Below are 16,640 nucleotides of genomic sequence, written 5' to 3'. Positions count from 1 at the left end.
AACATCCATTTTTGATAAAAACCCTCAACAAAGTAGAGATAGAGGAAACATACTCGTGAACATCGTAAAGGCCATATACAAAAAACTCACAGCTAATATCATCCTCAATGGGAAAAACTAAGAGATTTTCCCCTATTGTCAGGAACAAGACAGGGATGTCCACTCTGGCCACTGTTATTTAACATAATACTGGAAATCCTAGTCTCAAAGATCAGACAACCAAAAGAAATAAAAGGCATTTGAATTGGCAAGGAAGAATTCAAACTTTCACTATTTGCAGACAACATGATACTCTATGTAGAAAAACCTGAAAGACTCCTCCAAAAAACTGCTAGAACTGATACACAAATTCAGTAAACCTGCAGGATACACAATCAATGTACAGAAATCTGTTGCATTTCTATACACAAATCATGAAGCAGCAGAAAGAGAAATCAAGGAATTGATCCCATTTACAATTGCACCCAAAACCATAAGATACCTAGGAATAAACCTAACCAAAGACATAAAAGATCTGTACTCTGAAAACTATAGAACACTTACGAAAGAAACTGAAGATAACACAAAGAAGTGGAAAAACATTCCATGCTCATGGATTGGAAGAACAAATATTGTTAAAATGTTTATATTACCCAAAGCAATCTACACATTTAATGCAATCCCTACCAAAATACCATCAGCATTTTTCACAGAGCTGGAACAAACAATCCTAAAATTCATATCAAACTGATCCATATCTTCTCATAAAGTCAAAACCCATGTATAATTTTGCCTGGATTACCATTTATATACTACATGGGCACCTCAAACCCAACATTCTCAAACCCAATTTTTTAATATTCCTTCCATATTTCAGTATATGGCATGATTAATACCTCATATCTAATAAGTCACTAAGTCTTGTTTATTCTATATTCTGCATATCATCCACTTTTCTTCATCTACACTGACCCTACCTTGATTCAGGCCACGATTATCTCTCATTTGATTTAGTGACAGGTTGTATTGCAGTTTATATGTTTACATGTCCATTTATTCTATCAGACTGTGAGTAATGAGAGGCTAAGACCACTCATTTATTCATTCAACCAGTATGTATTCATCTTTGTATCTTTCATATCAAGTATATTCCCTGACAATAAGTAGATGCTCAGTATATGTTTGTTTTATTGAATTACGTTGAAACTTACTATGTTACAGATGAGAAAAAATGGTGAAGATGAAAATAGATGAAAGCCACACTGCCAAAGCCACACAGATTAAGATACTAAAATTTACATTTCCTTACTCTTAGTCCAGTTTTCTTTCCACAGAATGACTTTGTCCCTACCTCCTACCCTTCTATGTTCTCCTACATTATTTTTTTCTCTCTGACTTTTCTATACCATTCTCTCATTATTGGTCATATTGCTCCTATATTTGTTTGCCAGCTTCTTTGGGAAAAATCATTATCACCATCCCTATAGGCTTTTTGGTTAAGAATCTGTATTTCCTTGGCATTGTTTACTTCTTTTGGCATCATCACTGCTGAATCAGGATGACCATAGGTCAGCTTTTCATCTGACATTTCTAAAGATTTCCTCTTGACTTCAGTAGAGTATGGATAAAACTGGCCTTATATAGGAACTTGCAGGCTCTCAAATGGATTTAGTGGCAGTCTGGGAAAAACAGAATGAGGAAAAACTTCCAGAATTTGTGTAGAATACGTGTTTTATGTAGACAAATTAAGAGAGTATAGATTATAATTATAGGTGACAGAAATTGATATTTTATTGGGTTTATGGATGAAGATTCTGATAATGATTATTTTAGACACTGTATTGGACTATCATACAAATTGTTTTTTTTATGTATAATCTATTTCCACTTGCTACAATTTAGTAAAAACTAAGTAAGAAACCTAAATAAGCTCAGTACATTCTAGGAATATGAAGAAAATATGTGGGTGGTGCCTTCTAGAGAAAATTTCTGCTCCTAACTTGTTCAAGCTATGAGTATAGGGGACCCTTTTAGAATGGCTTATAAAACATATTGTTTTCACATCTTTGTATCTTCATTAGTTCTCTTATATCTGCTTGTAATTGTTTTCATTCATTCTTTTATTTATCAAATATTTTCTGAGCATCTACTCTGTGCCAGGCATTATGCTGAGTTTGGGAGATTCAGTGATGGTTCTTTTTGCAGTTCATTCTGTCATCCCCCTCTTACCTCTTGGCTTTTGCACACATGCTATTCCCTCTGGCTCTAATGTCCTTCTCATCCTTCAAATTTATATTTAAATATCACCTTTTCTAGGAAGCATTCAATAACCCCCTCAATATTGGATTAGATGTATTTCCTCTCTACTTCCTTCCATAGCACTTATTCTTTATTACATTTGTCTGTTTGCTACCTTTCCTACCAAATTATGAGCCCCTTGAGACCAGGGATTCATTGATTAATTATAATTAATAGCATATATAATCTAGTATCTATATTAATAACATAGAATTAATTTATTTTTATATATTAATTTATTACTATATTATTATACTGTGAGCCTATATTAAGGCAACAATGAAAATAACTGAGATTATTCAACCTTCTCACCTCTTAGGATGATACCCATAAAAAATAATAATTAGGTTAATGATCATTCATTCAACAATGCCTTCTATGGGCCACTCACTAAGTGCTGATTATTCAACAACTAAATTTCCTACTCTTGTGGAGTTGATGACACTCAAGTGGGTAGGGAAAGATGTTTGTTCTGTGTCAGATACTGTTCTAAGCATTTAACATGTTTTAACCCATTTAATTCTCACAGCAACCCTATGAGGTATATTTGTAAGTTGTACTGATCTTACAAATGAGAAACCAAGGCCCAAAGAGATTAAGTAACTTGGCCAAGGATATATAGCTGGCAAGTGGCTGATCTGGAATTCAACTCAGGTTGACTCATTTCAGAGTTTATACTCTTAATCGCTACACCACAGAACCCTCTCATCTGCAAATCTCTTCAAGGATTTTTGCTCTAACTTTTCCAAATTACTTGATATCCCTGAATATTCCATGTCATTATATACTCTTTTGCCCGCCCACCAAAACACCAGTTTAGGTAACTGTCCTCTTCTTTATCACCCTTAATTATAATTGTCTGTCTCCCATTCTAGACAGTGATCTCTTTGAGGGTAGATATAACATTTATCATATTTGTCTTCACTGTTGTATCCCCAGGGCCCAGCACACAGGTCACTCAATTAATGCCTATTAAATGAATAAATAACTGACTCTTAGAAATCAACATACATATTTTTATTTGTGCTTTAAGCTGTTGTGTTTCTGAAAGATTATTTGCAGTTTTATGATTTTTGAAATGATACTGGCATAGTACAATTATATACAGAAATTGATGTTGAGACATTACAAAATTCACTATGTGATATCTGACAACTTGTTTTACAAACTTGTTAGAATCAGTGTATTTCAGGAAACATGCTTTCTTAGCTCTTTAGTTAATGGTGTGCTTTTCAGGAAACACATTTAGACATATTCATTGAATTGTCTAAGATCATACAGCTAGTTAGTGACAGTGTTGGCCTAGAGCAAACACAGGTCTCCTGTCTCCCAATCCAATGGTTTTTTTCTCTTTATAGACACCTTGCTGACATTAACTCAAATCCAGTTGAATTTGGAAATACTGTCTTAGCACAGATCAACCCACCTATTTCTAAAAGCCAGTAATTTCAAAAAATAAATAAGTAACCTTGAAGAACACCAGAAAAATCACTCTGCCCTCCAAATATCTTCCTTACTACTATGTTTTATAGAAATATCTAAGTTATAGTTTTATAATTAATTAAACACACCCTTCCATACTTAGAGCAACTGGTTGTCCAAATCATTTCTGATAAGACAATTAAGTCAAAAAGATTTTGAAAGAAGGTAAAGTATCTAACAAAGTCTACTGAATAACCAGGACAGGACATAGATGAGAGTGTTATAGGAGTTACAAATGTAGAAATAAGTTAGGGTATTAGTAAAAACTATCATAGAGCTTTAGAACAGAAAGGAGCCTTAGAGCCAGGGAAGTATTCACAGAAGAATTAGGACCCCAAAGTAGAAAATGAATAAATATATACAAGTCATGTGAAGGATACATATGGAAAGCTGGATTGGTATCTTAGAAGAGTCAAACACTCAACTTATCTTATGTTAAAAGGTATGTTGAGAAGTGGAATGTATAGAGTCAGAATAACTTGATTGACAGGCAAAGCAATTTAAACTTAATGCTCTAGGAATTAGAAAGAAGTTTTTGAACAAAGGAATAAAGTATGAAAATAAGCCACATTTAAGAAAGATATATTTGGCATATATCTGCTCAAATTTAAAAATGGAGCTTAAAAAAATAAAAGGATTTCAAATTGAAATCATCTCCTCCCTCTCCTATGGGCTTCATTAGGGTGAGAACAATTTCTTAATTTTCTTAATATTCATATTTACTGTTCATTGAATACTTACTATATGCCAGACACATGATAAAACTTTCAAATGCAAGACCTTATTCAATCTATAGGAAATAGCACAATTCTGTGATGTGGGGACTATTGTTACCTTCATTTTAGAGATGAATGGAGGAAACTGGTTCAGAGAGGTGAATTGAGATGTCCAAAGTCAGATAGCTCATAAATTTAGGAGCAAAAATTTGAACCCTGATTTGTTTGACCCAAATCTAGTTAGTTCAGTACTTGGCACATAGTTGATGTGCAATAAATACCTGTTGAAAAAATGGGTGAATGAATATATCAGTAAATCTTTCCTCTTCTGCAGATAAAACTACAGATTAGCTTTAATGTTTTTCATGATCTTGATAAGCTCAAGTCAATATTAAGAGTAAAGAAGATGTTTGAGCCATAAAAGAGAAGAATTTACATAGGCAAATCTCTTGACTCTAGAAATTCTGATTAGGAAGGGAACTGGATTTGCTTAGAAATTATATATACACACACACGCATATGTATGTACATATATGTGTGTGTATACACTATACATACCTACCCACCAACAAAAGAGTTTGGAGCACCTTTGACACACACATACACATAATGAGCATGCAGACCCACACAACCATATATATTTTTAATCCCATGCTTTCTTTTGTTTTCTTAATCCTCCTGAGAGGGTGTAAATAATAGAGTGTCAGAGCTAGAAGGGACCTTAGCAATTACCTAATCAGATCTTCTCATGTAAATGTAGAAATTGAGGCACTAGAGGGAAAGTAAATTACAAAGGTCACACAAGGAGTTAGAGTAAGATTAAGAATCTCAGTTTCGTGACTCACACAGGTTTGTTTTACTCAGAACTGTCACCATTTACCATCTCATTTTTATAGATGGGGTAAGCAAGGCATCCTAAGAATGTTGATGATCAAGCTCTTGCTACTTGTCCATTGAAGCAGGACTTGAAATCAGATCTCTTTTGTTTTAAATATGAGACTTGTTTTCATGCAAGTGCTTCTGTTTGGATGCCCAAAAGGAAGACCCATTCCTACTTAATTAGTGGACTGAGGATAATTTACAGAAAACTTTGTCCTTCACTTTAAGAGAAAATGTCCAAAGCTGCTTTATTTTCAGAAGACTGGCAGTCCTAAGGAGGCTGCATGAAGGCAGGGATTCTGTCTTCCTTATTGAATCCACAATACCTAGTACAACAGAAGGCACACAAAAAAATTTTGTTGATTATATGGCATACTAAAGGCAGAAAGGGAAAGCAAGTTGGGTAATGGTTTCCCAATGGATGATGGATGGACAATCATTATTGGTGCTGAAAAAGTGCGAATGAATGCGGGTAAGAGGTGGGAGAAACCCTTAAACAAAGGAGAAGCTCTATCTGATAGAAGCTGCAAGGGCTGAGTGGTTTGGTAGGACTGTGATCGGCAGAGATATTTAAATGAGGCCTCCTTAAAATTGTTACTTTCCACCCCACCCCCATTCCCCTTTAAATTTTGTTTCAGTCATTACCCAAGGACCGGATACAGAGATTCCTATGGGGAGTTCTAATGGGTCGATTCAATTTCAACTGGATGACGCCACTTAGCTAAGCATTAAGAGCTACAGCTCCGGGAAAGCAAACGACACAGAGAAAGGGAGAGAAAGAAATTATAACAAGGAGCAATAAATCCCTTTCCTCCCATCCTCCCCTGTAATCCATTCACAAGACCTTCAGAAATCATGTACATTCACAAAACAGCCAGCTAGCTGAGCTGAACACACTGCAATTTCACTCCCCTCCCCCCGTCTCTGCAGATTATATACCAACACACCCTGAGCTATATAAATAATCACACACTAGCGGTATCTATTGCTCTGTTGAGATACCCTGTGTCTACAACTGCAGTTTCTGCTGCTTCGGTTCATCCGTCAGATTGGAGGAGACAGAGGCGGAGGCGGAGGCGGAGGCAAAAGAGAAAGAGGGGAAGGAGGTAAAGAAGGAAGAAGGGGAGGAGGGAAGGGGGAGGGAAGAGGAGGGGAAGGAAAACGCTGAAGGAGGAGGGGGAAAAGAAAGAGGAGGAGGAGGAGAAGGGGAGGAGAAAGAGGCGGAGGAGGAGGGGGAGGAGAAATAGAAGAAGGAGGAGGAGAAAGAAGAGGAGGAGGAGGAGAAAGAGGAGGAGGAGATGAACAACTTACCCTGCTGAGCTTTCTTTGGGGAATACGTGCATCAAGATTTAGATCTGCATGTAAAATCTATACAAAGTATCTGCCACTACAGGTCTGACTCTCCTCCCCACCCCACCCCCCGCACCACCGTTTTTTTTTTTTTTTCTTTCCGTTTTCTCTGCTGTGTCAGAAAGACCGACACAGAACTATCTCTGTTTCTGGCTCCACTGCCAGTGAAGGAGTTTTCATTCAGACTTTCCGAAGAGAGGTGGAGAAACCTAAAGACTCAGGAGAAGAAGAGGTCTTTTGAGCCAAATGGGGCATTAGTTCTTCTGCTTTCCTCAGCATGGATAAACCTTTTCCTCAAGGTAAGCCATAGAGATTAGCTCTTAAAGACCCTAGAATTCTTTCTATGCAATGCATAGATTGCCATTCATTCCGGCCATCGTGTGTGTGTGTGTGTGTGTGTGTGTGTGTGTGTGTGTGTGTGTATGTGTGTGTGTGTGTGCGCGCGCGCGCGTGTGTGTGTGCGCGCGCGCGCGTGTGTGTGCACGCGTACAAGAGCAAACGCATGGATAAAATAAAATGAAAACCATTTAAATTTGATTTAAATGAATCAGCTTTTGCAGAAAACTATCCGTATTGGAAATTTATAAATCAAAATGGAACTTCAAAATAGCCCTTTTGTAGCCAAATGTCAATTTAATTTTTAGCTTGTTGACCTTTAAACGCATTTTGGTTCTTGCCTAAGCCCCTTATAGCGCAGCCTAACCACCCAAGCTGAGGACGTAGGGAGAGCCCGTGCTGAGGCCAGTCTGGCTGCCCAGCGGGCATCCTGTCAGCGTGGGGCTAGTCTGCTATTGGCTCACAAGTCTGGGCTGTGCATCGTTCAGATTTCATCACATCACCTTGCCCTGGGTAGAAATGGCGCAAGCTGACACGGCATAACCCCCTACTTACATTGAGTCAGAGCAGTGATTTAGAAATCTCTGGATCCATGCCTGGGTGTGTGTGCACATGTCTCTGTGTGGCATACGGAAATTTTGTCAAAAGTGAGAACCTGTGAGCATGTCCAGTTAGCCAATAGGCATTTGATAGGACCTAGTACAGTGGTTTACACTCCCTTCCATTCCTCTAGCTAATTATAATTAGCATTCACCTCTGCATGTTGCAAACCAAGTTGGATGAACAGAAAACAGACCTTGAACTCTTAAACAGAAAATCTATTTTGAAACGCAAACTATTGTTGCTTTTCTGGGTACATTAAGACCTCATTGTAACATAATGTGCTATTACATGAATTTGGATATACCAGGTGTTAAATCATGTTCCCAACAAGTCAGCTGCATACATACATACCAATAAGGCACAGACTAGCATTTTATCCACAAGGAAGTATTAGTCTTCTTCCCTGTACCTCTAAATAAACATGTACTAAGACTTTATTCTATGCATTTTTGTTTCTTTGTGTTCTGTTTTTAGGTCTTTCTAGCTGAGAAACAATCTAGATAGTGATCTGAGTGCCTTGGATTTGGAAGGTTTTTATTCAGAGTTGAGGAGTTGGGTAGTGAGGAATTAAAAAACCTAAAGGAAGGAGACTAATTCTTCATGAAAGACTTTTTGAGACAGAGACATGCAACCAACAAACCCAGCATAAAAAAACTTAGAGCCTCAGAACAAGAAGGGGCTTTAAAAGCCCTCCTTTAGTGCCCCTCATTTTGTAGATAAACTGAGGCTTGGGATAGAAGTCATTTGCCCACAGTCACACAATAAAGTAGTTAAGACTAGAACTTAAATTTCTTGTATCTTGTAAAAGGATATGGTGTTTAAAGAAAGATTCCTGCTTCTTAAGTGAACAACTAGCATTTTCTTCAGGATTAGAAGTGTGTGAATTCATTTGATATTACAACTTTTCCCTGTAGTGCTCATCACTAAAACACCTATATCTTTAAAAATGCAAGGTCTTAAAGCTGCTAGACTCTCTAGTTTGCAATAAACTGCTATGAGCCTTAATGAAACTATTAAAGTAATGAATACGGCTAGGGTAGCAAAGTGACAAGTTAAGAGTTAAATGTGGTGAGAACCTGGCAGCTCCAGCAAGATGTATGTGGTAGGAGGGAGGCCCAGTCAGTGGCTGAGAGGTTAGTAATGTAAACTATATACAACTTGGTATTTGTAAGGGGGGAGTGCTTTGATAGAGATGCAAATGCTTTTGCACAGAGAGGGATTTTTGGAGAGCAGACTTTGGAACAGTAGAACTAAGAAAACATATAAAGCCATAGCAGAAATTCCCCCTATGTTTGCTTTCAGTTATTCTGAGAAGGAGTGTATATAACAGCAGAGCACAGAAAAAAGTAACACACCCCAGAGCTGTTACACAGTAAGGTACAAAACAGCATTGAACCCATGGGAGTGGGAGAAAACAGGAGCCAAGCTCTCCTTCTCTCCCCTCCCTTCTTTGAAATTGAGGTTGAGTCATATTGTATCAGAAAGGATTTACCAGAGAAATCAGAACTGTCTAAGGGTGTTAGCATAGTAGGGCTTTAGATAGGGAAGTTTTCAACTTTAGTCTCAACATGGCAGATTTTAGGTTCCAGGGAGTAAATACATTTTCCTTTCATTAACGAACAACATTTCTTGAATAGATTTAGCTCTCTAGTCCCTAAGTTGGCATAAGAAAAGAAATTTCTGTTTAGGTTGAACAGAAAATTTCAGGGCTACAGAAAAACTGTTGAGAAAGCTAGGAGCACCTGGCCAGAGGAACTGAGATGGGAGTGGGTTTACAATGCATCATTCATTACTGCAGAGGCACTACGTGACAGAAATCACTAGATCCCACCAATGTGCAGCCAAGACTTGTAATCACCTTGGCTCCTATTTAATAATATGTGATATGCATATTCTCTCTCTCATTTAATAGAATATGGAACTGACCAACAGAACAGTTTCTTAACTGTTTTTGTTCACAATGAATGGCCCTTTAATGAGTGGATTTCTGAATCATAAACATGCATGCAGTAGTAGTTTTTCATCTCATATATGTGCTGTAGCAGCTCTTGCCTTTTTGCTTCTCAATTTTTCCCCCTCTTACCTTTCCCTACAGTATCTACTTCAGTTCATCCTGTTAGCCAGATCGGATCGGCAAACATTTTATTGTCATTCAATACTGTTTTATCCTTCTCTACACTCTGATTTTGCCCAGGTCCTCCTTCCCACTGTATTGCAGATTTGCCACAGTCCGTTCTAATAAAAGATTTTGCAGGTCAGGAGTTCATCCTGTTAAGCCCCTTGTAAACAAGACAGTAGTACCTCATCATCCCAGACCAATGCCCAAAGCTTCCTTTAATTATACAACCAAGCAGCTCAACTTTTCAGTCTCACAGCAATCTAATCAATATCCAGATACACCTTCTCAACTTAAGCACCATATACCCTTCTGCTGCCAAGACAGGATCCCCTTTGAACATGGTTCTGAGTCATTTCTATTATGACCTAGATTCCTCCAAGCTTAGCTTTTCAACCTTCTGGGCATGTCCCTGAGATACCTAGTGATATCTTTGGAATCCCATAGGATTATCTTTTGTAACTTTGAGACCTTGTATGCCTTCCTTTGAGTTATTGATTCTTGGAATTTCCAATATGTTTTGAATCTAATTTCCTTTGGGAAATCAATTAGTCTAAAATGCATCCAGTGTGTTTGTTACTGTTCTCATAGTATAAAGGACACAAGGGGCCCCATGCATTCTTTATCTGATCAATGAGGAATAAATCCATTTCTTATAAATTTGTCAAAAGACTCTTCCTGATGCAAAGTTTCTACGTGCACATACCCTGCAAGTCAGCTGAACAATGTGTCTTTGTTTATTTTTTTTAAGATTTTATTTATTTATTTATTTGTCAGAGAGAGAGAGAGAGAGAGAGATTGAGCACAAGCAGGGGGAGCGGCAGGCAGAGGAAGAAGCAGGCTCCCCGCTGAGCAAGGAGTCCCATGTGGGGCTCTCTGGGATCTTGACCTGAGCCAAAGGCAGACCTTTAACCGGCTGAGCCACCCAGATGTCCCGTGTTTTTGTTTATTTAGGTGTTCGAATGAAAACTACTTTTTCCTTTCCAGTGCTGAGATTGTGAATCTTAGCAAAGTACAGTAAAGGTAGATGTGGGAGGCTTCAGGGGCCTGAGTCCAAGTAAATAAAAGAGACATAAATTTTGCTTTTGAATGCCGAAATGAAAAAGGGCATGTTCCTTAGTTCACCCTCAAGGATTGGAGATATAGAAGGTGTAGATGAAGAGAAATTTTTGTCAAATTGTGTAGTTATAGAATTATAGAACATAATGGGGTAGGGTCCTTCAAAATCACCTAGTTTACCCCTATAATTATAGAGATAGTGAAATTGAGGCCCACACAAACAAGTGATTTGACAAAAGTTTCATAGATATTCGAGCCTTAGAATGTCCATAGTGTTTATTTGCATTCTCTTGTGTTGCATTAAATAACACCAAAACAACCAGCTAAAAAGTGAAATTATAGTCAGACTGGTTCTTTTCTGTGATGTGCCAGAAAAGTTATTTTTAACCAAATTAAATCTTCTTTTCAAAAAGCGAACAGATGTAAATTCAACTAAACAGGTTTGCATGGGGATATAGCCTCAAAACGCAATGAGTCTGGTCATATTATTAGCCACTGAGTCCTTTATGAACGGCATCCTTATTTTTCCTGTTATTGAGCTTTGGGCGCATTTCAGTGTCGTGTTTGCTTGCTTATGGAAACCTAATCAAGCACTATCCTCTTTCACTTGTTCATTTCTATTACTCATTCAAGCTTTGCATTCCATACAGTAGTGTGAGTAATCGATCTATTTTGAGGAGGCCTGAAATATGATGGATTTCAAATATATACTTTATTCGTGCTAGTGTTTCCTAGGTCCTAATGCCTCCAGAATGACTCTTGGCTTTGTGCTTAGGTTTTCTTGTGTACACTTTTTTGGCCGTTCAGTCTTCCAGGTGGTGTAATACAGTGATCTACTGTTTGTACAATATTTTCCTCATAGTCACCATTATCAGTATTAGGCTCCATCAGATCCTTCAGGGAATGACCACCCAGCTCTTCCTGACTGTGGTATGACGGAGACATAAGCATATGCTTTCTAGATATTCAACAGTTACAGGTGGTATTTCAAAACATTCAGGGATCATCTTATATGGTCCCCCTGTCCCCAGTGTTACTCACACATATATAAAAGTTTGATTCTGGAGCCACAGTGCCACTTAGAAAGAAGTATCTCCTCAATAAGTTAAAGTAGACTAAAGGTGAGGGGAACTGCAAGATGATTAGTCTCGACTTCCATCCGCTTTGGGGAAGTTTTTTTCCTATTATTCTACAGAGAGCCTGATTTTTGCTCTCTGTGTCTCTGCCATATCACTGTCATTATCGCATCTTGCCTGCCTGTATTCATTGAATCAAGCAATTCCTTGCTCATCTGTTTATTATGCTTATCAGAAATTTTACTGAAAGGAGAATATTTACATACCATCAATCAAATATATATATATATATATATATATATGTACATGTGTATATATGTCTCACACACATACACATGCAACTTCTCATGGAAGACCTTTGAGGCTTTTTCTCTTACATTAGCATTACTTCAGGCGGTAGCCTTTGCATTTGAAATTAGCTTCCATTTTTATTGGAATTTTGATGCTCAAGGCCTAGATTCCTCTGTTAGCAAGCATCTGAATGAGCTAGCTTCTCCTGTGACCCTAGTCATATGATGAAATACAAAAGGAATCAATGATGTGAGCTTTGCTCCCAGAGTGCTTTATAGTCTGGCTGGGTTGACCAGATTTGCCTGTGAAGAAGTGGATAAGGTCAATTACAGAATGAAGGTATAACATGAAGACTACCCTAAAGTAACTGAAGGTAGTGGTAGAGATAGGGCTGGAGCCTTGTTAGTTCCCTGCAAAGTAGTCATGTCTGTGTCTTCTCATGTATTGTTTCTATTTCTTCTCTCCTAGGATTTTCTGATGTGCCCTAAGGTCCATGTAACTCCAAGGGCTATTTATCACCACAAGTGCCACCCTGACCCAAAACCACTCAGAACTCAAGAATCAAAGCAAAATGGATGCTGCAGTGACAGATGATTTCCAACAAATTCTCCCTATTGAACAACTGCGCTCTACTCATGCTAGCAATGATTATGTGGAACGGCCTCCAGTCCCCTGTAAACAAGCCCTCTCCAGCCCTTCCCTTATAGTGCAAACCCACAAATCTGATTGGTCGCTGGCTACCATGCCTACTGCTCTTCCCCGCAGTCTCAGCCAGTGCCATCAATTGCAGCCCTTGCCTCAGCATCTGAGCCAATCTAGCATCGCCAGCTCAATGTCCCATAGCACCACTGCCTCTGATCAAAGGCTCTTGGCCAGCATTACGCCCTCACCTTCAGGCCAGTCCATCATCCGAACGCAGCCTGGAGCAGGGGCCCACCCAAAGGCTGATGGTGCTCTGAAGGGAGAAGCCGAGCAATCTGCTGTGCACCCCAGTGAGCACCTCTTCATTTGCGAGGAGTGTGGGCGCTGCAAATGTGTCCTCTGCACAGCAGCTCGTCCTCTCCCCTCCTGCTGGCTGTGCAACCAGCGTTGCCTTTGCTCTGCTGAGAGCCTCCTCGATTACGGCACTTGTCTCTGCTGTGTTAAGGGTCTCTTCTACCACTGCTCCACTGATGATGAAGACAACTGCGCTGATGAGCCCTGCTCCTGTGGGCCTAGCTCTTGCTTTGTCCGCTGGGCAGCCATGAGTCTCATCTCCCTCTTCCTCCCTTGCCTGTGCTGCTACCTGCCTACCCGTGGATGCCTCCATCTGTGCCAGCAGGGCTATGACAGCCTCCGGCGACCAGGCTGCCGCTGTAAGAGGCACACCAACACTGTGTGCAGAAAAATCTCTTCTGGGAGTGCACCATTCCCCAAGGCCCAGGAAAAGTCCGTATGACCTTCCCACCAAATGGATCCAGAGCTTTCTCCTTCTAACTCCCATTAGTAAAGTGTAGGCCTCATCTTTGAAGACGGGGAGAAGGAGGAAAGCAGCCAAAGTTAAGGCCTCACCAGTTTTGCTCCTGCAGTGTCAGGGGAATGGCCAAGTACATCCTGGTGCAGGATGCCTTGTTCTTTCTCACAGTATCTATCCCACTCCTCTTCCACCTTTGTACACCTTGCCATTTTAGCCCTGTGGCTGCCATGGCAAATTCAGGTGATATGTAGGCATGAGATTTGGACACTGAGGACTGACAGAGCCAGCAACGTGGAGGTTCAGGGGCTTCCCAGCAGAATGCCTCTGGATGCAGGCTCTGAGCGTCCCTCTACTTTCCACAGTGCCTTTGGAAACTTTCTTCTAAGATGGTTTTCACAGGTCCACGTGGAACAGTGTTCAATGTTCCAGGGAATCTGACCCCTTCTCCCTCTTTACTGCCCTTCTCTTCTTTAGTCTTTTTCTCCCTCTCTCCTCTTCTTCTTTGTTCCTTTCCCCTTCATTCCCACCCTATTTTTATTTTTCCTCTCTTTTCTTTCTCTCTCCCTTCCTTCTGCTCCTTTCCTCTCTCTCTTTCCGACTAACCCATTCTCTGCTTATATCTCTATCTTGTTTGATCTGTCTTTGTCTCTCTCTGCCTGTCCTTCTTTCTCTACTATGTCCAAAAGTGCTGTTTTTCCATAGGTGTTTCCTTTGACGCCAAACTTTGCTATGCTACACTATTTACTAAATTTTGTTAAGGGAAACGGATTACTGTAATGAACTGATCACTAGCAATAGTCTATATCCTGGCGTGTGTGTGTGCACTCATAACCACACTCACCTGTTTGTGAGCATATGAGGCAAAAATTATCTTACATTTCCAGGTTTAACTAGTTGGAGTTTTACTCCCTTTCCCAATAATCAACTTATAGTACTGACAGATTCCACTAGCATGCGGAGTAGGATAGTAAATCAGGATGCTCATAACTTTGTATGTCTGACCCAAGTGCCAAAGGCAGACGTGCTTTATAGCTAAATGAACAAAACAAGGGATACTGCAGAGGTCTGTTCTCTCTTAGAAGCTAGCTGCCCTGAGACTGCATGGCTCAGGCCTTAATTATGGACATAAAAAGTCATAAAACTTTAGAGCTGGAAGGAATCTTAATTGTTAATCTAGTTCAATGCCCTTATTTTGCAGATGGGAAAACTGAGGCCTGGAGATAGGAAGGGATTTTCCCAAGGCCACACACTGAGTTCATAGCAGGGTTGGGACTGGAATATAAGCCTTCTGACTCCTAGTTCAGTATTCTCTAGCCTACATCACATTAGGTCATGGGACTTTTCTCTTAGGACTCTATTAACAGTGACAGAAAGCCGTTGCCATTCAATTTTTCTGGAACCATGCCAAGTTAGTGTGGTGGTCTTTATGCAGTGCACGGTGGGTAGCTAATTAACTATCAGGTGTTGAGGCTGCCACCAGTGGACATCACCTTTGGCTCTGTCACTTGTAGAAGCTCAAGTGTGGAAAACAAAACAAAACAAAACAAAAACAAGGAACCCCTAACCAAGCTGTATCTTCGCCTTCTCTTTGCTACACATGTTGTGCTCACTCCTGGCTTTGTCTGCAATGGCAATTGCCTGAGAACCTAAATTTCAGCAACAGTGGAAAACTGAGATGAAAGACATATGAAGCAGAGAACTGACTTCTCTTTTAAAAATATACCAAGAGCCTGTGTTGTGAATCCACTTCAACGGGAAAAGGCTGCAGTGGGGATGGCAGGCTCCTAAAGACAGCTGTTAAAAGACACAAGAATTAGATCCAGTTTCCCTCTGTAAGTGAATCCAAAATTCACTAAGGAATTCAGAGATTGAGGGCACTTGCTTGAAATCAAGGTGCTCCAACTTAGTTTAAGACTTCCAGACTCTAACTTTATATATCATCTCTTTTAAAGCGTGCATGGATGTGTATTGCAGAGTGGAGAGGTGGGGAGAAATGTAGAGTCATACACAGGGGGAAGAAGAAGGGAACATCCACATCCCTTTGTTGGATATATACTATAGAAATATGTGCCACTTACTTTTTGTTGGTTCTGAATCTTCCTGAAGTGTACTGACATTTGGGCTGCACACAGCCCCATGCTTTCACTTTCGCCTCCTCTTCGAGAATTGCTTTGCTCTATTTTTGTATATACAAATATGTTATGATGATTACTAATAATGTTAATGATATTGCTGCAAATGGTGCCATATATAAGGTTTGGCTTCTTGGAACATTATAAACCCAAACCAATACCTGTAACCTCTTAAGTTGCTTTCAGATCCTTCCATTTTAAGTAACTTCTTAAAATCTTACGAGTCTGCCTGATTGAACTTTGACTTATCTATTCCTAAAAGCTGTGCCCAGTTCTCTGGGTCCGGCTGGATGGTGATGAGTAGCAACACACACTTCTCCCCGCTTATGCCTGAAATTTGCTTAGAGCTGAGATATATAAGGATTCTATGACACTAGTGCATTGTTCCTGGAGCTAAAGTTAGTCTATGGATGTTTGCTTATTAGTTTCAGGGCCCAAAACAACACAAGTCCCTCTTCCTTGATAGCTCCTTGATATCCCAATCCTGCAGTCCTTACTCAGGCAAATTGTGCACTGCCAGAGGGGCCCTGGGCTCTGCCATACACCCAGAAGAGCTCTTCTCAGTGTATTTCTAAATGGCCTTACACTTGGTAGAAGAAACTGAAGGGTTACTCAAATGCAATTGCAATCTGCAATCTGCTGCTGAGTCAGGGCTTTCACTTGTGTCCAAGTTGGCCTGATACGGGCTGCATCTGGTTTACGTATAGATGGGTCCTGTTGGGGTATGTGTACAGATGTGTGAGTGTGCATATGTACCCTTCTGTGAAATTTTATATATATATATATATATATATATATATATACACACACACATATATGTATATATGTGTGTGTATATATATATGTGTGTGTGTGTAAATATATATA

General features: G+C 39.6%; 1 protein-coding gene and 1 long non-coding RNA gene across 2 annotated transcripts; one reads left to right on the top strand and one right to left on the bottom strand.

The window, feature by feature from the left end:
• Positions 1-5,062: 5,062 nt before the first annotated feature.
• Positions 5,063-6,476, bottom strand: LOC118531030 (uncharacterized). The gene is made up of 3 exons (XR_004914958.2): positions 6,357-6,476; positions 6,000-6,089; positions 5,063-5,680 (listed from the first exon to the last, which is right to left on the bottom strand). It is a non-coding gene; the product is annotated as an uncharacterized LOC118531030 (long non-coding RNA).
• Positions 6,246-16,006, top strand: SPRY3 (sprouty RTK signaling antagonist 3). The gene is made up of 3 exons (XM_078063875.1): positions 6,246-6,460; positions 6,830-7,003; positions 12,654-16,006. Exon 3 carries the CDS (start codon positions 12,757-12,759, stop codon positions 13,621-13,623), a length of 867 nt encoding a protein of 288 aa, XP_077920001.1. The 5' UTR covers positions 6,246-6,460; positions 6,830-7,003; positions 12,654-12,756; the 3' UTR covers positions 13,624-16,006.
• Positions 16,007-16,640: the final 634 nt, after the last annotated feature.

Source organism: Halichoerus grypus, chromosome X, assembly GCF_964656455.1.
Source record: "Halichoerus grypus chromosome X, mHalGry1.hap1.1, whole genome shotgun sequence".
NCBI lineage: Eukaryota > Metazoa > Chordata > Mammalia > Carnivora > Phocidae > Halichoerus > Halichoerus grypus.
This window is presented reverse-complemented; position numbering and strand designations above follow the sequence as displayed.